At 43.2% G+C, this 21509-nt stretch overlaps 1 protein-coding gene across 9 annotated transcripts in view; it reads left to right on the top strand.

Moving 5' to 3' along the window:
* The first annotated feature begins 7503 nt into the window (after window positions 1–7503).
* PIR (pirin) overlaps window positions 7504–21509 on the top strand; it is a 90602-nt gene continuing 76596 nt past the window's right edge. For 3 of the 9 annotated variants that reach the window (XR_010923272.1, XM_067566146.1, XM_067566153.1), the window contains exons 1-2: window positions 8333–8576; window positions 12641–12733. Coding sequence is in view for 8 of the 9 variants with exons in the window: in XM_067566146.1 (XP_067422247.1) it covers window positions 8364–8576; window positions 12641–12733 (306 nt within the window). In the remaining variant the exon portion in view is untranslated. Of the gene's footprint in view, window positions 7517–7555; window positions 7856–7923; window positions 8141–8332; window positions 8577–12640; window positions 12734–21509 lie in introns of those variants that run through there. The other 6 variants (XM_067566148.1, XM_067566150.1, XM_067566149.1 and 3 more) reach the window with 6 other exon arrangements.

Below are 21509 nucleotides of genomic sequence, written 5' to 3' on the forward strand. Positions count from 1 at the left end.
GTAAGCTGTCTGCGTGAATTAAAAAGGGAGAGATGTAAAGGCCCTCCTTAGCATGTTATTCCACAAACTATCTAAATATCTGGCATGCCCATGAGTCTTTTGAACAAGGAGGGACCAAGGTGACATATTTGAAATAGAAGCAACTGCAATATTCATTTGATTATTAATATCCTCTATTCTGAACTTGACTGTGGATTTCACATTCTTAAAACTTTAATCATTTCTGATTTTGAGGAACCTAGAGAATGCAAAGAGTTTTGAATATATTCTAACCAAGGAACTTTACATGAAAAAGTCTAATGGAGCATTTCCTCTAAGCATAGCCTTGGCAAATGATCATGAAGCCAAAAATTAATATTACTATATTGCTCTTTGGACAGAATACAGGTCCACACCAGTCTCAGCTCTCAGGAGGGCAGCTGGAATATTATTTGGAAGACTGAGAATCTTCCTAAGAAATTTGTTTAGAATCATTTCCAGTCCCATGGCACCATTCGATCCCCATATTCCATCCACACCATACAAAAACGGAGTAAGTGCATATCTTGGCCTCAAACATACTGAGGGCTGGTGGCCCCCATCAGTTCAGGAAAAATGTAACACAGCTTGCACTGAATTTGAGGCCTTCTCTCTTGTCAGTAATCATGTAATGCAAGGGGCTGCTTCCTGGTAATAATGGATTGTGCTCGATTGTACTTGCCTGACATGTTGCTGGCTCCATCAGAGATTTATCCTTTCTGATTTTGCAATGGAAATTCAGGCAAAGAAGTAAACCACACACTGTACCATGAATATGCTTTTAAAAAATAAGTTTTTGAACTTTTAATTTTCCCTTTTCTTCTCTTTTATTCCCTTTTAGCCAACAAGTGAAGTGAAATGAATAATGTCCAGAGTATAGGGTTGGGGTTTTTTGCTACTCTGTAACTTTTCACTTAAAAAAATTACAGAGTGGAAAAAGGAAAAAAGGAACAAGAAAAAAATCCCTGAAGTCATGAGACTACTGCATGGAACTTTCAGCTTAATGATAAAGTTTAAATCAGGCTCTTAATGCCCTCAGATGATCTTTATTAATAAGCCATTTTACAAAATCTGTAAATAAAGGAAGACAATATAGATACTAATTTTGAAATTAAAAGAATAAAGTGAAAGTAAGATTAGTATTTGAAGAAAATGCTAATAATCTATCAGTTTCTCATAACTTTGATGAGATTACACAGAGTACAGCTAATTTCTTTCATATGGGAAAGAAATTGCAATGGCTACAGTTATGCCAAATTAAGATTTTTTTAAAAACAAGATTGAAGATAAAAAAAGGAAAACTTGAAGGTACTGAAATAGGGCTAGCACTTTCCATACTTATTGGTGGGATTCCTAATGTCATATTGATATATAAGTCAATAAGCCACACCAGTCTTTATAGTTTTTGGTATTTTTGATGAACATATGTGGCGAAGATAATTGTTTGTATTTTATGTGTGGTTTGAGTTACTTACTTATAGGCCAAAACACAGGAAAGTTTGAACATGAGAAGAATGTGGTATTTATGGTATTTTTCTTGCTTTAATTTTCACTGATTTTGTAATATCTTAAAAGCATGCTTTTTTATACAGAATTTTATATTTACTTTCCCTCTTTTTTCTAATGTGAAATCAATCAGGCCTTTTCTACACTAACTCTAATGCCGGCAAAACTTTTGACGATCGGGAGTGTGAAAAAAACACCTCCTTGAGTGACCTGAGTTTTGCCAGCATAAGCGCTTGTGTGAGTGTCTCCCACCAACACAGCTACAGCTGCTCGTTTAGTGTTTGTGTGAGCAAGGCCTAAATAAGGATATGGAAAATAAGGATATGGATATTGTGGTATTGTGGGCCACTTACTGCCTTAAATCTGCACATGTAACTCCAGCTGATCTCAATGGACATTAGTAATACTTCCATAGAATTCCCATTAGCATCATTATCCAAGCAGAAAGAGGTGACGTGGCTTGCCCCAGGTCAGTGGCAGAGCCAGGAATAGCATGCGTATTTTCTGAGTGCCAGCCCAGTGCTTCGTTCACTAGGTCACCTTGTCTCAGTGCACTAATTGTGAACCTTGTGGTGCTTGTGAACATTTTGCTAAGTCACAACTTTTACAAATATCCATCTGCCCCTAGTTACGTTTACTATAAAAGTAACAGTAAAACAATGTATCAGTGATAACAAGGATAGATCTATATAATTTATTTGTGCATGTATGTTTGAAAAGATGGCTACAGATTGCTTCCCCTTGAAGAGGAAGGGTGTGAAAGGTGTAGGAGAGTGATACTTTCTTTGCTTTGGATTGTGACATAAATTCCAAGGCCTTGCAATGCCCTGACTCCTTTTGTGTGACTCTCTGGTTGTGAAACACTGTCCTAGCAGATCAAGAGCACAAAGTAGCTTCTACTTTAGAATTTGGGATGAGCCGTGTTCCCTCTAGAAGTAGCCGCACCAGGCAGGGAATAGAAATAGACAAAGTGAGGCTGACATTTCTGTTTTTGATTTAGACTTGTTTGGCTTTTGTTGCCAGTTTCTGTTTTTCTTTCCTTTCCCCTTGTTTTGTTTTGGAGGGGGCTGTTTCATTGGTTTCACATTTTTTTCCTCTGCTCGTTCCGAAAAATAAAATGAGAGGCTCAGTCTAGGAGATGAGAAATAGCCTTTGTCCTGCACTACCCAGTCCAACATTGGGTGATATCTGAAGTACTGGGGGCAGGTGGGTCTTGGCGGGTCTCTGCTCAGTTAAGGGGGCGGAACCACTGATCCCAAGCAATAATTGATTTACCGGGGACCATGAATGAAAAAACAGGAGCAGGAGTGGGGTCAAAGATTGAAAATCAGGGATCTGGAGGGGGACACTGAGCAGAGAACCCCCAACAGCGGCTACTGCTACTCTAAGGTGTCTAGGGAGGCAGTGGACACTGCCCAGAGGAACTCTGCCTAGAGGCATGATCATAGGAGAGACTGAAAATGGGCCCCACAGTCACGGAACACGTCCGTCTCCACCTTCTTCCTCCTGGTATGATGGATGGTCATCTCGGCCAGTGCCAGGAGGAGGTTGACGAGGAGGTCCTGCCACTTTGTGGGGCCACAGTTGGGATGTGCGTTGATCAAGAAGAGTGGGAAAAGTGGAGCCAGAAAAGGGGCTGCAATCTGATGTACCTTACATAGATATGCACCAAGGCGTCCCTCTCTCCGCAAAAGGGACAGGTGTCAGGGGTGTTTGTGAACTGCGTCAGGTACATGCTTACAGCTCCATGGGTGAGCCACTGGCTAATATCCCCAGCCAGCCGTGGAACCAGAGTGGAGTACAGACTGGCCCACCAGATGTTCTCTGGGCACAGTTCACAGGTCGACCGGCGGGATGTTATGCAGCTGGTTTAGTTGGCATTGTCAGGGGTGGCTGGGGAGGCTCGCAGGGCAGGGTCGTGATGCTCAAGGAAAGTGAGAGAAGAAGGAGGCAAGGCTGCCCTCATCTCCTGGAGCATACCACAGGGGACACTCTGGGGGCAGCCCCATGCACAGGCCAAGCGCCAAAGGTTCCACCCAGTCCTTCTGATCATAGTCCAGGAGGTCTCACACCAAGGGGGGATCCGCCACCTGCACACAGAGATGAGATTTGTGTAGCAGGGGTTCTGTGAGGAGATACTTCCCCTCAGTGGCTGTCACAGACCTGGTCATGGAAACTAGCTTCTAGGTCCTGAGGAGCTCTGCGCAAAAGACTGGCAGCTTGGAGAGGTCTCAGAGGAGACTTCTCAGGTGGAGATAAAGGAGCTGCCGGTTGTATCAGAGATGGTGCAGGAAGATGTGTGCCAGCATGCTCCATGCTGGACTACCTGCACCGTAAAGGAGTCTCTTCAGGGCCTGGAGGCAGCCCAGCATTGGGTGAGTGGTTTCCCTGGGTAAATGAGGCCCCAGCCCTCGTGCACAATCTATGGAGGAGTGTATCTGGGGAGGAGTTGCCCAGCATCTAGCTGTAATGCCACCTGCCATGAGTGGGAGCTGGCCTGGCCGAATATGTCTCAGCCTGGGGAATGGGCACCCGGCTGGCACCAAGGGTGCTGCTGGAGGGGCAGTGTCACATCCCTGAGACTTGAGCAGGATGATCCTAGCCCATCTCCCTGCGGCCTGGACCTGCCCCTTCTACTTCCCTTAGGTGCACGGACAGCCTGAAGCCCCACCCCTAGCTCTGCCTCCCCCATGCAGCAGCCAATGGGCAGCTGTATTCACTCCCCCTCCCCTGCCCTGAGCTGGGAGAGGAGGTGGAGTGCTGAGTACCCCCCCAGAGACGCAGCTGGGTTAAGAACCAATGCTGAAGGGATCACGCCTTCTTCCAACTTAGGGGTAAGGATACCCCAGGTTGCAACCAAGACAGTTGACCCATGGAGGAATGTGGGCTCATAGCCTTCCTCACTCCCTGGCAGGTGAGGGGGAAGAGGGAGCAACAGGATCTTATCCCATTTTCAAACCCAAAGGTTTTGGCGTGGCAAAAGGGCTGGGGGTCGCATGAAAGCTCCTGTGTGCACTCTGCTAGTGCCATCCAACAGACCTGGCCCAAGGGAGGATGTGCAACTGCTCTGAACTAAGTATTGTGAACTGTAGTTGTGAAGGATTAGCAAGGGTGCTAAAGGAATATTGAAAGTACCTGGTAGAACAACTGCCAAGGAAAGGGGTACCTGCACTTCCCCAGGTCACCGGCGGGTTCGCTCCCTGGGTAGAGGTGGGGCCAATGGGTCTGTGCTTGTAGCGGGTGAGGCAGGCTGCAGGGGTTGGGTTTACAATGCGGGGGATGATGCTGGCTGTGGGCAGCCAGAGAAAGTGCACAGCGCAAGCATCATCTGGGATTGCATCATCTTTGTCTGTGTGTGTGTGTGATTGTGGCCTCAGTGATTGTGTCATTCGTTTGTGCATGACTGTGACTGTGTATCTGTGTGTGTGTGAAATCTCTGTGATTGAGATCTGTGTGTGTGTGATTGTCATCTCTGATTGTGTCATAGTGTTTGTGTGACTGTGATCCCTGTAACTGTGTTATCTCTGTGTATGCGATTGCAATCTCTGCATTTGTGACATCTGTGTGCATGGCCAAAACAGCAATGTTTCAAAAACACTAGGGAAAGTCCTGGGGCAGAGTCAAGAAGGAGATTAGAGAAAGATCAGAGATTTATATTTTCAAATTTATATTTATGTTCAGTATTCTCAATTTATATTCAGAGATTTATATTCTCAAATTTTACCATGACAAATACAGGCAAAGAATAATTCCACACACCATACCACAAAGATTCCTTTAAAAAATTCAGTTTTTGAAATTCTATTTTTCCCTTCTCTCCCCTTTATTCCTTTTCAGCCAATGCGTGATGTGAAAGGGTGTTGTGGTGTTTTTCGAGAGTTCTTGTTTTGTTTTCTTTGCCACGCTGCAACCTTTCACTTGAAAAATTATGGAGTGGAAATAGGAAAAAAGGAAGAAGAAAAACAGGAAAGTTTGAACATAAGCAGAATGTGGTATTTATCTGAAATGGTTATTTTCTTGCTTTAATTATCACTGGTTCGTAACATCCTAAAAACATGTTTTTATATAGAATGTTATATTTACTTTAACTTCTTTTTCTGTAATGTGAAGCATGGAAAAAACTATGGGCCCCTTACTGCCTTCATTTTGCATGATGTAACTCCAATTGATCTCAGTGGAAATTAGTAATACCTAGCTGTTCCATAACGCTTCCCTTAACTATTATTATCTAAGCACAAAAAGGTGCAGTGACTTGCCACAGGTCACCCAGCAGGCCAGTGGCAGAGTCGGGAATAGCATGCAGATCTTCTGAGTACCAACCCACTGCTCTGTTCACAAGGCCACATTGTTTCAGTGCAATAATTGTGAACCTTTCCATGCTGGTGACCCCTTTGGCTAAGTCAGAACATTTGCAGCCCTGCCATTCCCATAACATTTACTGTAAAAGTAAGAATAAAAAAAAAATGCATCAATGATAACAGGGATAGTTCTATGTAATTCATTTCTGTGGGCTTGTCTACAGGCTACAGAATTCTTCCATTGACCGAGCGCTGTCTACAGGGGGAATTAGGTCAGTTTACCTACACAGCTAGGGATGTGGATGATTCACACCCCCGAGCAACATAGTTATGCCAACCTAATTTTCTACTGTAGATCAGGCCTTTGTGTATGTTTGGAGAGGTGGCAGGAGTTTGCTTCACCTTAAAGGGGAAGGGTGTGCAGGGGAGAACGGAGTGATGCTTTTTTTGCTTTAGATTGTGATATAATTTCCAATGCCTTGAGATGCCCCGGCTACCTTTTATGTGACTCGCATGTTGGGAAACACTGTCCTAGCAGATCAAGAGCACAAAGTAGCTTCTATTTTAGACTTTGGGGTCCGCTGCATTGCCTCCACACCAGGTGGAGAACAGAAATATGCAAGGTGCGGCTGACATTTCCAATTTTGATTTGGACTTGTGTGACATACCAGGGCACAGTCCAGACCAAGGGAGGCTGTGTCACCCTTGTCCTGCAATGTCAGGTGCCTTGAGTTACAATGCCCTGCTGATTTTGTCACCTGTTTGAATTTCCTTTGTCTTCCCTTCCTGCCTGATGACTCTGTTAACTGCTTATTAAGGCAAATTAAGGCTTGCACACATTCCTTTGTGCAGGACAGACCTGTTTGCCAACTTCTGCTTGGGCAGGGCTGTGGGATTTGGAATGCGTGCTAATAACATCATACCGGGGAATCTTATAACTTCAGGGGCAGCGTTGCCACACGTTTTACCAGGACAATACTGACCAGCAAATTATGAGTTTTCAGATGGCACCTTACCAGCCACCCTTAGTACAAAGATTATTACAATAGCGTGCAGGGGGTGCATACAGGGTACATGCCTTCATCACACCTTGTTTGGCTTTGACTGCCAGGGTCTGTTTCTCTTCCCTGTGGTTTGTTTCTGGGGGGAGGGGGCTCTTTGGCTGGTTTTGCATTTTCTCCCTCTTCTCTTTCAGAAAAGCAGAGGGAGAGGCTCAGTTGGGACAGGAGACACAGCCGCTGCCCTGCACTGCCACCTTGGGCAGGGGTTTCCTGCAGTAAATGAGGTCCCAGCCCCTGCGCCCGATCCTCAGAGGGTGTGTCCGTGAGGGGGCTAAGCTCAGGACCCAGCTGTGACGCCGCCTGGCGCGGGAGGGAGCAGGCACCATGCTGAGGCCAGGGCCGTAGCTGGAAAGACTTACACCTCCCATAGGTGTAGGGACAGCCTGAAGCCCCACCCCTGCCTCTGCCTCCCTCTTGCTGCAGCCAATAGACGGCTGCGTTCACTTCCCCTCCCTCTCCTGAGCTGGGAGATGAGGTGGAGCACGCCCTCCATTCAGTCCCTGGGGACCGGGGCGGGGCGGGGCGGGGCCGGGCCAGCGGAGCCATCATTGCAGCAGGCGTGGGAGGGGTTTGCACTGTAGGGGGGGGGGGGACACTGCGCACTGTGCGTGGAAGGGAAAGAGAGCACAACGCGTGCGTCATCTGTGTGTGTGTGTGTGTGGAGCTGCAAGTGATTGTGGTTACCGATCTGTGATTGTGTCATCTCACTGTGTGTGATTGTGTCATGTGTGTATGTGACTGAGATCGCTGTGTGTGAGTGTGGTCTCTGTGTCATTGTGAGTCTGAGTGTGATTGTGTGTTTGTGGCCTCTGATTTTGTCACCAATGTGTATGTGACTGTGATCACTGTAATCGTGTCATTGTGTGTGTGATTGTGATCGTGTCATTCTGTTCATTGAGGCCTGTGACTAGTGGGGTATTTGTGATTCTCTCTAGGTGCCATAAACCTGTGTGATTGTGTGTCTGCATTGAGGTATCAGTACTCCAGAAGTATTAGTATCATAAAAGCCCCACAGCCTCTATAGCATATAGCACTGCCCTGCCCTGCCCTCTCCCCCCCATTCCTATGTGTGCCTCGCCTGCCTTGTTTGCTAGGAGATAGGATGAATGTGCTGAATCATGCTGAGTTAGTTACTGGGACGTGCAGAGCAGAGGGAAATAAGTGAGAAGCAATCTGGTTTGCAGGCATTGCAGTTCTGCAGAGCTCGGGAGTAGCAAGCTATTCTACTCTGCTGTGCGAGTTGACAGGGTACCTAAGGTCTGAAGTGCAATTTTCCTTTGGTGGAAAAAAATGAACTCATTGGCTTATGTCAATGGAAGTCGCCAGCTACTGTTTCGGTTTTTGCTCCAGGGTTGTTTGCTCCAGGGTCATGTGGGTTGTTTGCAGATTTAAACAAAAAACTCACAGTCTTTTGCCAGTTTTCCATCTTCGTTTGCAGATAATGTTTTGGGCTGTTAGCTACTCTATTTGTGAGCGGGGGATGCTTTTGATTTTTTTACTTTCCAAAGAGATAATAGTGACAACAGTTAAAAATCATATCTATTCCCTGTGCAGATTTTTGAAGTTTTGGAAACCCTGTCTTCTTTCAGAAAGAAGGATGGCAACTCTGAGGAAAGTTATCAAAACTGTACTCAGCATTGAGCAGACGGAAGGGGTCGGGGCACGTGTTCGGAGAAGCATTGGCAGGCCTGAGGTATGCTCTATACTTCCCACTCCTCCCAAACAAGATTTGATGTGGTGCTGATTGGTGATAATTTCCTGGTTGGAATGTGTGATTGATGAATATTATAAAAGCAAAACCCATCTATAATACATTAGCCTCAGACAGCAGCAGCAGCAGGAAGAAACAGCACCATCAATTAATAGTAACTGCCCAGTCCTGTGTTAGGATTTTCTTGACACTTAGCTTGTGATGTGATTTGGGGGCTGGGATAAGGGGCAGTGGGTGATGCTCAACCAGAGATGATGGAGTTGATTCTGTGAAAGCCTCTAGAGGAAACAGGAGAGTTGATACTTCCTCCTTTACTTTTTAAGCTGGAGGTTTTCCATCTTTTGCCAGTGTAGTGGGAGAAGTAGGCATCCTGTGGGGGAGAATGTGGCTGGTATTAGATAATTGAGTGGCAGTGTGCCATTGTATTGTCTTGGAGACTGGCCTTCTCTTTCACATATACACCTTACCAATTATATGTCTTTAGCCTCGGAGACTGGATTAATGCTATGAACACTAGATGAGGCTACCCCTAAAAATGATGGGGAAACTGCTGTTGCAAAATGCAGGTGTCGACTTGCTTATTGAAACTTCATGTAGGAACATATTATATCTGTGCTCTCCATAGCTTGCACTGGCTTCAGGTTTGCTTCTTTGTACAATTCATGGTGTTGACTTTGGTCGTTCCCAATAAAGCTCTGTATGGTTTGGGTGCTTGCTGTCTTAGAACCTGCCTCTTTATCCTTGTTTAGTACTAGAGGAATTGAGAGCAACTGATGCACTCAAGTTGACAGATCACAGGGAGTTTGTGGCATGTTGTTACCTAGAGTTCAGAGCTCTGGAATTCACTCCACCCATCAGAACCTGAGTCTGCTGACCTTCCAGGTGTGCTTCAAGGTGTATTTATTTACTCAAGCTTTTGCCTGAGTGGATAGTAAGTGAGGAACTTTACATTGGGGGAGGAGTTTGCGTCTCTCATTGGGCATGAACCAATCTGTAAATAGTTCTTTAGTTATTTTTACACTATTGGGTCTGAATGCTGTGAATTTGTTTTGACTAGTACACTTAAAAAAATAAATACAGGAAATAAAGATAATGAGCACTGAAAAATAATATAGCTTCTAGAACACTGGTTCTCAAACTTTTTGTATTGGTGACCCCTTTCACAGAGCAAGCTTCTGAGTGTGACCCCCCCCCTTAGAAATTAAAAAAACATTTTTTATATTTAACACTATATTCAATGTCAAATTTAAATGCTATTGCTTAAAATGAATTTACCTTTTCTCACTGCTTTTAAATTAAGACTAAAACTCATTTTTATCAAATTATTGTTATGAGCATATGTTATTTTTAAGTAGAATTTTATTTTAATACTTGACAGCAATTAATCACAGAAGCAGCGAAAAGTCAGTGAGATGGATGATGCTGTTTGTTTAACAGAAGAAGTTTTATTCTTGGTCTTGTTTTAGAAAGGGCACATCTGATGTTATCCTTCACATCAAGCCCGTTTCAAGATTTTGTCTTTATTGTGAGAAGGCTGGAGAATCCACTCTTGCATTCATGGGTAGTGGGAAATGGCAGAAGGACTCTCAGGGCCATTTCAGACACCAGTGAGTATTCACTTGCAACAGAGCACAGAACTGGTTTGGAGGCAGCTGTGTGAATTTTGCTTTCACTTCATCATCATTGATCATGTCGATAAAATGTTCCTGTGCATGAATATCCTCAGTAGGTAACTGCTCTGCTGTCACACTAAAAGGGTTCTTCACCAAGGATTGAAGTGCTTCTGGTAGTACTGGGAAGTAGTGCGAGAACTCTTCATGAAGGGCTCTTATATGTTCAATGATAGCTGACTTGAGAGCACTATCAGTGTTGACTCCCTCCTCCTCGCTGAATGAGGAAAGTATCAGAAATATGCCATATCTGTCTGTGTCCAACTTCCTGCACCACAGATCCAACTTCATCTGGAAAGCTCTGATTTTATTACTCGTGTCTATTAATATTGAATATTTTCCCCTGAAGGGACAGATTGAGGCCATTAAGGCTATCAAAGATATCAACTAGGTATGCCAAGCAGAGAAGCCATTTCTTGTCACTGAACTTTTTGTTCAGCTCTTGTTTGTCCTTTCGCAGGAAAAACTCTGCCATCTCTTCACGAAGTATAAAAACACGCTTTAACGCACGTCCTCTAGAAGGCCAGTGGACTTGAGTGTGGAAAAGCAGAACTTTGTATTCACCACCCATTTCATTGCAGAGCTCTCAAAAGAGACAACTATTCAGAGCATGCACTTCAATGTAGTTGACTGCTTGTGTAACAACATCCATCACAGCATTCAGGCGCATTGGCAATGTCTTTGCAGCTAGGTCTTGACGATGGATTCCACAGTAAGGAACAATCACATTAGGTGACACGCACTTTACCTTCTGCTGAAAACCAGACTGTGCACCCATCAGAGCTGGGGCACTGTCAGTCCAGATACCACAGAGATTTTTCCACTCAGTGCCATTGCTTTCAAAAAAGGCATTCATGTTATTGAAAATGGCCTGTATGGTTGTGGTTGTGTCAAGTTGTTCACAGAACTCATCCTTAACATCCCCAGCATTAACATGCCATACGAACGCTATCCACTCTGCCCAGTTAGTAACATCAGTAATTTCATCAAGTTGCAGGCTGAACATGCTGAAAGCAGAATGTTTAATTTCGTGCACAACTTGTTTTTTGATATCTTCAGACATCTCACATATTTATTCTGCGTTTCACAGTATCATTCGACGTGGAAAGAATATTAAGCTTTTTGGCAGTCTCCTTGCCAAGCATAAGTGACCCAGTATCTTTGCACTCTGGCAGAATAAACTCCTCACCTATTGTATGCGGCGTTTAGGTACGGGCGATTCATAGTGACACAGCATAAAAGGCCTCCACAGCTGAGGACGTTTGCTGTTGGAAACTTCCATGTGCATCAAACCTGGCTTTCTTTGTTGCTTCTTCTCTGCGTTTTAAAAAATCCACATTTTGGTTTTTATGCTCAGGATGTCTAGTTTTAAGATGTCGCTGCAGTCTGCATGGTTTCATCAATTCAGCAGACAAAACTTCGCAGTAAATGACGCATTGCGTTCTTTCAATACCAGAGCTAACAATGCTGGTAAAACGTGTTTTATGTAAGATTCCAGATACTTTGGGCTTTTAGCTGTTTTAACGGTAGAAATGGTCATTATTTTCAGGACAAAGTATGCGCCTGTGTCTCTGACTGTTAAATAATAAAATACTTGAAATCAAGCCTTCTGATGTTGTAATGTTGTTGTCTCAGTCCAGGACTCCCAGGGCTGGCCATAGGAAAAATGGCACCCTGGGCAAACTTCTATTTGGAGTCCTTTCTTTGAAGGCGGAACAGGGTTGGTGGGGAGGTCATTCACAGCCCCGCACCTGACCAGGCTACTGGCTCAATCACAGCCTCACTGGTGACGGTTTGTGCTGCAGAAACTAATACTGGTCACAAACTGTGGCAGTAACCAGCAGCCAGGGTCAGGGCTACCTGGGGTCGGGTCTTCTGAGAACCCACCTCCTGGCCAGAGCTTCTGACTTGGATGGGGTCAGGGCTGCTGCTGGCAACCCCCGTGCCCGGAGAGGGGTCGCGGGCCGGGAGTTGGGTCTGCTGCTGGCAACCCTGCCTCCCAGCCGGCAATCTCAGCCTTGTTGCCCAGCTGGGGGTTGGGGCTGTTGAGAACCCGCCGCCCGGCTGGGGGTCAGGGCTGCTGCTGACAGCTCCATCGTCTGTTCGGGGCTTCTGGCAGCCCCACTGCCCGGCCGGCAGCTTGCAATCCCCAGAACCATTGAATGGTTTGAGAACCATTGTTCTAGAATTTCATTTTCGCCAGAACTTGTGTAACTTAAATTTCAAATTTCGAATGCAGGGTTGTAAGGGAATCGTAAGAACCAAAGGCTATTTTGAGTTTCAGTATTTCTTATAATTTTATGTTTTGTATGTAGCAGATAAAGTAGAAGTTGATACAAATCTTTGTCTAAACATTCTAAATTTGATTTATTTCAGTTAAAAAATGTGGATCCTTTTTTGTTACTTGATGAATTCAAAGGAGGTAAACCAGCTGGCTTTCCTGATCATCCCCATCGAGGTTTTGAGACGGTGAGGTAATTTTAGCTGATCTTAAGAAGTATATATTTTAAATTTGAACTTCCTGGTGTCACTATAATCCAGTGACTAGACATAGCCACAGATGCAATAACCACACTGATGGTGATGTGTGTAGAAAAGGCACTCCACGTGTAGCTACAAGCTGTAGTGAAATGTAGGCAGTATCCACACTTGTCACTACAGTGGGGGGCACCCCCGGCAGCATTAGGAACCAAGTACCCATGCTGGATCTGTCGCTCAGGTGTCCTGGCTTGCATATGAGCAACTAAACAAGCAATAGTTCAGGTCTCTTGCGTGTGGGGATGAGTGAATAGACAGTCAATAGCTCAGGCCTCATGGGTGTGGGCTGAGCAAACAGTTAATAATTTAGGCCTCCTGGCTTAGGGATTATTGATCGTCCAGCCCCAAGTGCTGGGCTGGAGGCAGGGGAACATGGGCCCTCCCTGCTCCACAAGGTCCCATAAGAACATAAGACTGGCCATACTGGGTCAGAACAATGGTCCATATAGCCCAGTAGCCTGTCTTCTGACAGTGGTCAATGCCAGGTGCTTCAGGGAATGAACAGAACAGATAATCATCAAGTGATCCATCCTGTTGCCCATTCTCAGCTTCTGGCAAACAGCAATCCCTGCCCATCTGGCTAATATCTGATGGACCTATCTTCCATGAATTTATCTAGCTCAGTGTTTCTCAATTATATTTCTCTGCGGAACCCTTGCGCGGCTATACCATATCCTCCACCGAAAAGTCCGGGAAATTTTCCCCTTTTCGGCAGTGCGGTGGAGGCTGTTTGGCGGCGGCGCTAGCAGCTGTTTGGCGGCGGCGCTAGCAGCTGTTTGGCGGCGGCGCTAGCAGCTGTTTGGCGGCAGTGCTAGCAGCTGTTCGGCCGCCCGCGATTTCTCTTAATTTCAGTGGCGTGGTTCCGGTTTTTCGCAGAACCCTTCAACTCAGCCCGTGGAACCCCAGGGTTCTGCAGAACACTATTTGAGAAATACTGATAAGAATATGGCAATCCCTACTGGGTGGCCAAATTATACTTTTTATGATGGTATAATGACAAAATTCACTGGCTAGCACCCATCTCATCACAGCACTCTAAAACCCAAACACTTGTTAAACGTTCCAGAGTGGTAGCTGTGTTAGTCTGTATACAGCAAAAACAACGAGAGTTCTGTGGCACTTTAAAGACTAACAAATTTAATATTTGCAGACATAAGCTTTCGAGAGACTTCAGCTCTCTTCTTCAGATGCAGTAATACAGAAAATAGGTAACACAGAGGCATCTTATAGATATCCAGGTGCACTGAGAACAATGGGGGATACATCTTACCCTCATCCTTGAAGGTCAGCAAGCAGTGCGCTCCACTATGAGGAAATGAGAGACTCCCAAAACTGGAACTGTGATGTCCTCTCTCAGGAACAGAGGGCTCTCATATCCCAACTGCACTTCTCATCTGCGGTGGATTTGTACATATGGGTATGGGTAGTGGTAATTCAGTTTTTAAAGGAAAATTTCTCCATGCTAGGCAGGTCTTGCATATGGAATCCCTGCTGGACAGAGTGCTTCATTCTCTTTTCATTAAAGCCCTTGTAGTGTTTGATAGTAAGGCTTAGGCCTAGTGTACCCATGCAAACTGCACGTACAATATTACATTTGCATTTGAGAAGTAAAGTTGTGGTGACTCAAAATACTAGCATTTTAACAAAATGTTTGTGGAGCTACAGTATTTTTCCTGCATTTTATAGAAAGAGGCTCCAGTGTCTATGGGGAGAAATTAGTGCAAAATAGTGTACCACACAAAACACCCATGGAGGTTACAGAAAACCTGAGTGCCAGTTTGCAGTACCCTAGTTGCACTGAATAGTGTCTTGTAGCATGAGTAATCCCACTGAAGTCAATGAGATTACTTTTGGAATAAGACGCTACTCAGTATGAGGGAGGACCTCAGTGTCTCAGGAATACAAGATCAATTAACATAGGAATGGGAGCAAATACAGGGTGCCACATTTTTCATTGTGGAGGGAGTTATTAATGTAACTCACATTAATATCTAAATAATATCACCATTTGCCAGACCAAAATTCATCCTAGATTCAGTATCTTCTCTAATGATTAAGAAGCTAGTTAGTTGTGTAGTGTACCTGTACAAAAGTGGTTGAGAAATCAATTAGTTTCATTTAGAACTTGAATTTAAGCACATTTGGCATATACTTTCAATGAAATAGTTTGACTCACTATATATTCTTTCCATGTTGCTGACTGTTTGAAATGTTTACATCACACATAAGAGCAAACACAAAATGTACAATAGAAGTGGCAGTGTAAGCTCACTACATAATGTAAAAAACAAATAAAAAATAGTGTGCTTTCTCCTTCTCCCCCCATCAGACTAACTAGCATTCAGGCTACTGCGGGCCGGAAGGTTTTACGGTAGTATATAAAAACAAGTAAAGCTTTCTTTCATTGGACAAAAACTGAGACAGTAAGTTTTTCATGTTTCCACTTGCTGAACCAAGTAAAGAGAATGATTCTTGGCAGAGCTTCAAGATTGTAAAATGTAAACAAAAATGCATGTAATATTAAAGTGTGCATGACCCTTAAATTTATTTAGAACTGGTCATTGACCAGATGGTATTCACCCAAGAGTTCTGAAAGAACTCAAATATGAAATTATAGAACTACTACCTAACCTATCTCTTAAATCAGCCTCTGTACCAGATGACTGGCGAATAGGTAACGTAACACAATTTAAAAAAAAAAAAGTCAGTGGCGATCCTGGCAATTACAGGCCACTAAGCCTAACTTCAGTACCAGGCCAATTGGTTCAAACTAAAGTAAGTAAAGAACAGAATTATCAGACACATAGATAACCATGATATGTTGGGGAAAAGTCAAGACTGCTTTTGTGAAGGGAAATTATATCTCATGAATCTCTGACAATTTTTGAGGCTGTCAGCAAACATGTGGACGAGTGATCCAGTGGGTGTAACGTACTCGGACTTCCAGAAAGCCCTTGGCAAGGTCCCTCACGAAAGTCTCTTAAGCAAAATAGACAAGTCATGGAATAAGAAGGAAGGTTCTCTCATGGATCAGTAACTGGTTAAAAGACAGGAAACAAAGGATAGGAATAAATGGTTAATTTTCACAGTGGAGAGAGGTAAATGGAGGAGGGACGCTCCCAAAAGTTCTGTACTGGGACCAGTGCTGTTCAACATTTTCATAAATGATCAGGAAAAAGGGGTATATACTCAGGTGGCAGAGTTTGCAGATGATACAAAATAAGAAAGTTAAATCTAAAGCTGACTGTGAAGAGTTACAAAGTTACAAACTGGGTGACTGGGCAACAAAATGGTAGATGAAATTCAGAGTTGATAAAAGCAAAAAAGTGCACCTTGAAAAACATAATCCCAACTGTACATACAAAATGATGGGGTCTAAATTAGCTGTTACCACTCAAGAAAGAGCTCTTGGAGTCATTGTGGAGAATTCTCTGAAAACATCTGCTCAATATGCAGCAGCAGTCAAAAGAGCTAATGGAATGTTAGGAACCATTAGGAAAGGGATAGATAATAAGACAGAAAATATCATAATGCCACTATATAAATTCACAGAGCACCCACATCTTGAATACTGCGTGCAGTTCTGTTCACCCCATCTCAAAATGATGTATTAGAACTGGAAAAAAGTACAGAGAAAGGCAACAAAAACGATTAGGGGAATGGAACAGCTTCTTTATGAGAAAAGATTAAGAAGACTGGGACTGTTCATTTTAGAAAAAAGATGATTTAGTGGGGATTACGACATTTCGGGGTGCAATCCAGACCAGTGAGGGGCTGTGTCATCCCTTCCCTGCAACTAGGGGTGCCTCAGAATGCTTTGTTGTAGCTTCCAATCTGCGTCATTCACAAACAGCATGCCAGCATGTAGGTCACACCCTGAGTGTCTGTGCATAGCCACAGCTCTGGTCCAGCAATTCTGACCCCAGCAGCCAAGCACCAGCCTTGGTTACTATTTGCAGCATGACCCCAAACACTCCTAGTCCTGGATTTTCCCTCCACAATATGTGTTTTGTTCTGTTCAGCCCCCTTCTGGACAGTCCAGATATACTAGGTCCATTGCCCCTCTAAAGAGATTAATAAACAATAGCTTGCCACCTTAAATGTAGTTACCCATCCAATTCACAACACTGGATTAATTTTGATTAAAGGACAAAACAAGTTTATTTAACTACAAAGAGAGACATTTTAAGTGAGTACAAATACTGAGGCATGAAAATCAAATAGTTACAAGAAAAATAAAAATAAAATGCTTTCTAAATTTAACAATCTAGACTTGGTTCAAGGTGAAGTCCCTTACCACATATTTTCAGTATATTGCTGATCAAACTCTCAGACCAGGATCTGCTCCCGAAGTCCAATGGCTGGTTTCTCTTGACATCTGAGGTGAAAAGAGAGAAATGAATAGGGAGAGAGAACTTGGGGTGTTTTTGCCCCTCACTGTTATGGTTCAGTTACCCTTTGAAATGCATATTCATGGTGGTTACCCCTAGTTAAAATCCATTCAAACAGTAAAGAAGGTGCAGGGTGTCTGGTGATTAAAGAAGTTCCATGCTCTTTCTTCTCTCCTCTATTGGATGCAAAGCAGATTTTCCTTGTCTTCTGTCTTCTCCCACTTGCTGCCTGAGGATCCCGTTTAAACCTTATATGTAAATTGAAGTAAACACATATTTCTTTGTTTAAGACATGCTTGACTAGTTCTGCCTAATCAGGGATATGTGGATTTGAACATGCGCCACCACCATCATTCAAGGGAATTTATAACTTTACATACAATGTTGCTACATACATTCTACCATTTGATTTTACTGACCAGCGAGTTATTGGTTTTCAGATGATGTCCTTACAAGGCATGTTTTGTATAAAGATTATTACAATAGCGTGTAGAGTTGAATACAGGGGTGCATTCTGTCACAGGGATATGAAAGAGGTCTATAAAATCATGAATGGTGTGGAGAAAGTGAATAAGGAAGTGTTAGTTGCCCCTTTATGTAACACATGAACCAGTGGTCACCTGATGAAACTAATAGGTAGCAGGTTTAAAACAAACACAAAGAAGTACTTCTTCACACAACGTGCAGTCAGCCGGTGGAACTCATTGCCAGGGGATGTTGTGAAGGCCAAAAGTATAAGTGGGTTAAAAAAAGAATGAGACTAAGTCCATGGAGGATAGGTCCATCAATGACAATTAGCCAAGATGGTCAGAGATGCAACTTCATGCTTTGGAGGTCCCTAAATCTTTGACTGCTAGAAGCTAGAAACTCAGTAATTGCCCTGTTCTGTTCACTCCCTCTGAAGCACCTGGCATTGGCCGCTGTCAGAAGACAGGCTACTGAGCTAAATGGACTATCAGTCTGACCCAGTGTGGCCATTCTTATGTTCTTGTGTCATTTGTTTATAATGCTCCAGCTGACTTTTATTTAGAGTGAGGCTGTATTCTAAAAAGTTACTAAAATAGCACTCTTTTAATCAACAAATCTGTTAATTTTGTGTATGCAGTCTGAAGTTTTTCCTGATTTTTACTTCTTTGAATACTGCAAAGCCAACACAGCTAAGAAGTAGTGAGCTGGAGTCTGTTCCTCTTGGTGCGAATTTCTACTAAACACCAGGGACAGAGAAGAGTTATCCAAGCTAAAGGACAATGTTGGCACATGAACAAATACGTATGAGCTGGGCATGAATAAATTGAGGCTGGAAGTTAGAATACAGTTTCTAAACATCAGAGGAGTGAGGTTCTGGAACAGCCTTCCTATAGGATTAGGGGGGACCAAAAACATAACTCATTTTAAGATGGAGCTTCATAAATTTATAAATGGGGTTGCCAGTAATATTCTAAGTGGTCCCTTCCATTTATGTCTCCTATGTTCCTAATCCAGGGGTTTTCAGTCTGTGGGGAGTGATCTTGGATCATAATCAAATTTAAAGTGCTGATCATGACAGCCTAAAATTTTTGTTTTGTTCTGTAACCTAATCACTTTTGATAAGGAAATCATGATGAGACAATAAACATGGAACCCCCACTGTGCCATTTGCAGATTGTAACCTCATTTTAAGCAGTGAATTTCTGATTTGCCATTTATTTTTCCCTCCCCCCTCTCTTTTTCCTCTTTCCTCAGAGTAAAATTCACCTTTGTATGGCCCATGTGAATGGCGTAAGTGGGATTTAAAATGGTGCATAGGATGGTGAAGGCCATCCCCAAGGGAATTGAACCCTTATTGGACTGTATATAAAAGTATGCTCTGAGCCAGTGGGGTAAAACTGTCCTTTATAGTTCCAGAGTAGAGAATGAAAAGTGGCCATCTTCAGTTTACTTTTGATCACAATCAGATTCAGGGGTGCCTTTTTTTCAAAGGAAGACATAAAAATTTATTGGCTTTAACCCAATGTAGAGAAGTGAATATTCTGTGAGCAATAATCATTTATTCACAAGACAAGAACTAACAATATACAGTATTGCCAACCTCAAGTATTCAAAAATAGGGAGTCAGGCTCAAAAGAATCATGATGTTTTAAAGAATTTTTGTGGTCTCTGTTTGCCTTCTGGTTTTTGCACCTTTAGGGTGGTCTCAGGTCCTACTTACAAGCTTTTCTCCTTTAGCTTGAGTGCTAGACATTTTTTAAATAAAAACTGAGATATTCTCATGTAGTTAGTTGACTTGAAGTGGGGTTTCAAACAGAACTCCAGCTATCATGAGACTGGTTATATATAACAATCATGAGCTTGCAGCAGGAAGCTTTAACATGTACCACTAACATACTGTCTGTGGGCTGAGACTATCAAACTTTATTTCTCATGAGAACCAGCAGATGGCATTGTGTGGTAGCACTAAAAATTGGCATGCTGAAGTAAGAATTTATTTTGTGGGTATTTAACAGTGGATGGAAAGTACTCATAAAAATTCCTGTTTAAGAAAAATGTCTGAATTTATGCTGTAAGGGTGTGAAAGGTCTTAATTTATGCTTTAAGGGTATAAAACCTAGGGCCTGAGCCAGAGTCCATTAGAGAAATATCTGCCTTCTGACTCTACTGACGCGTATCTTGGAAAGATGAAAGAACAAGAAAAGTCTCAGGTCCAGTCTCCTTATATGTGATAATTAGGAGATAGTATTTATTTGCTCCTTTGGCTTACTGTAGCAGCTATTCTTTTAAGGTTTAATTATGGTAAGGTACTGCTTATTCCATTGCCCGTTTTATTATAATACATAAAATAATGTATTAAATTTAAAAAGAAACATTTTTAGTATAGTACTGATATCATCCCACCGTCATATATTCAATGAACATAAATATATTACTGTAAGGTGAATATTACAATAAGATAAATGCTTTTTTTAATACAAAGTACTATTTCATTCTAATAGAAAAATTATGAATCTGTAAATTGAAATGTAAAGTAGAAATAGTAATTATAACTACAAATGTTTACTTCAATATAATAGAAATAATTGTCAGAACTGCTAATTCCCCTCCTCCCCCAAATGACTGTGTTTGTAAATAGATTTTAGAAGTATAAATTTATTTAAAATTGCAGAGAGAAACTCAAGGAAACAAATACAGACTTTGGCTGATGAAATAATATCACTGAAAGAGTGTTTCAAATTATAGTCTCATTTAAAACTAGTGTCAGCTTAGAATCATAGAATCATAGAATATTAGAGTTGGAAAGGACCTCAGGAGGTCATCTAGTCCAACCCCCTGCTCAAAGCAGGACTAACTTCAGCTATATCATCCCAGCCAGGGGTTTGTCAAGCCTCAGCTTAAAAACCTCTAAAGATGGAGATTCCACCACCTCTCTAGGTAATCCATTCCAGTGCTTCACCACCCTCCTAGTGAAAAACTTTTTCCTAATGTCCAACCTAGACCTCCCCCTCTGCAACTTGAGACTGTTGCTCCTTGTTCTGTCATCTGCCACCACCGAGAACAGCCTCGCCCCATCCTCCCTGGAACCCCCTTTCAGGTAGTTAAAGGCCGCTATCAAATCCCCCCCTCATTCTTCTCTTCAAGCCCAGTTCCCTTAGCCTCTCCTCATAAGTCCTGTGCTCCAGCCCCCTAATCATTTTGGTTGCCCTCCGCTGTACTCTCTCCAACTTGTCCACATCCTTTTTGTAGTGGGGGGCCCAAAACTGGACACAATATTCTAAATGCGGCCTCACCAATGCTGAATAGAGCTGAATCACTTGCTGTGACCTGATGGCAATGCCCCTCCTAATGCAGCCCAATATGCTATTAGCCTTCTTGACAACCAGGGCACACTGCTGACTCATATCCAGCTTTTTATCCACTGTTACCCCCAGGTCCTTTTCTGCAGAGCTGCTGCCCAGCTCGTCGGTCCCCAGTCTATAGCTGTGCATGGGATTCTTCCTTCCTAAGTGGAGGACTCTGCACTTGTCCTTGTTGAACCTCATTAGATTTCTTTTGGCCCAATCCTCCAGTTTGTTTAGGTCACTCTGTATCCTATCCCTACCTTCCAGGGATCTATCACTCCCCCCAGCTTAGTGTCATCCGCAAACTTGCTGAGGGTGCAATCTACCCCATCTTCCAGATCATTAATGAAGATGTTGAACAAAACCGGCCCCAGGACCGACCCCTGGGGAACTCCGCTTGTGACCGGTTGCCAGCTAGACATGGAGCCATTGATCACTACTCGCTGAGCCCTATGTTCTAGCCAGTTCTCTATCCATTTTATAGTCCATTCATCCAGCCCATAC

The sequence above is a fragment of the Emydura macquarii genome, unplaced genomic scaffold (assembly GCF_026122565.2).
Source record: "Emydura macquarii macquarii isolate MOO-44397 ecotype Brisbane River unplaced genomic scaffold, CSIRO-AGI_Emac_v2 contig_2734, whole genome shotgun sequence".
NCBI lineage: Eukaryota > Metazoa > Chordata > Testudines > Chelidae > Emydura > Emydura macquarii.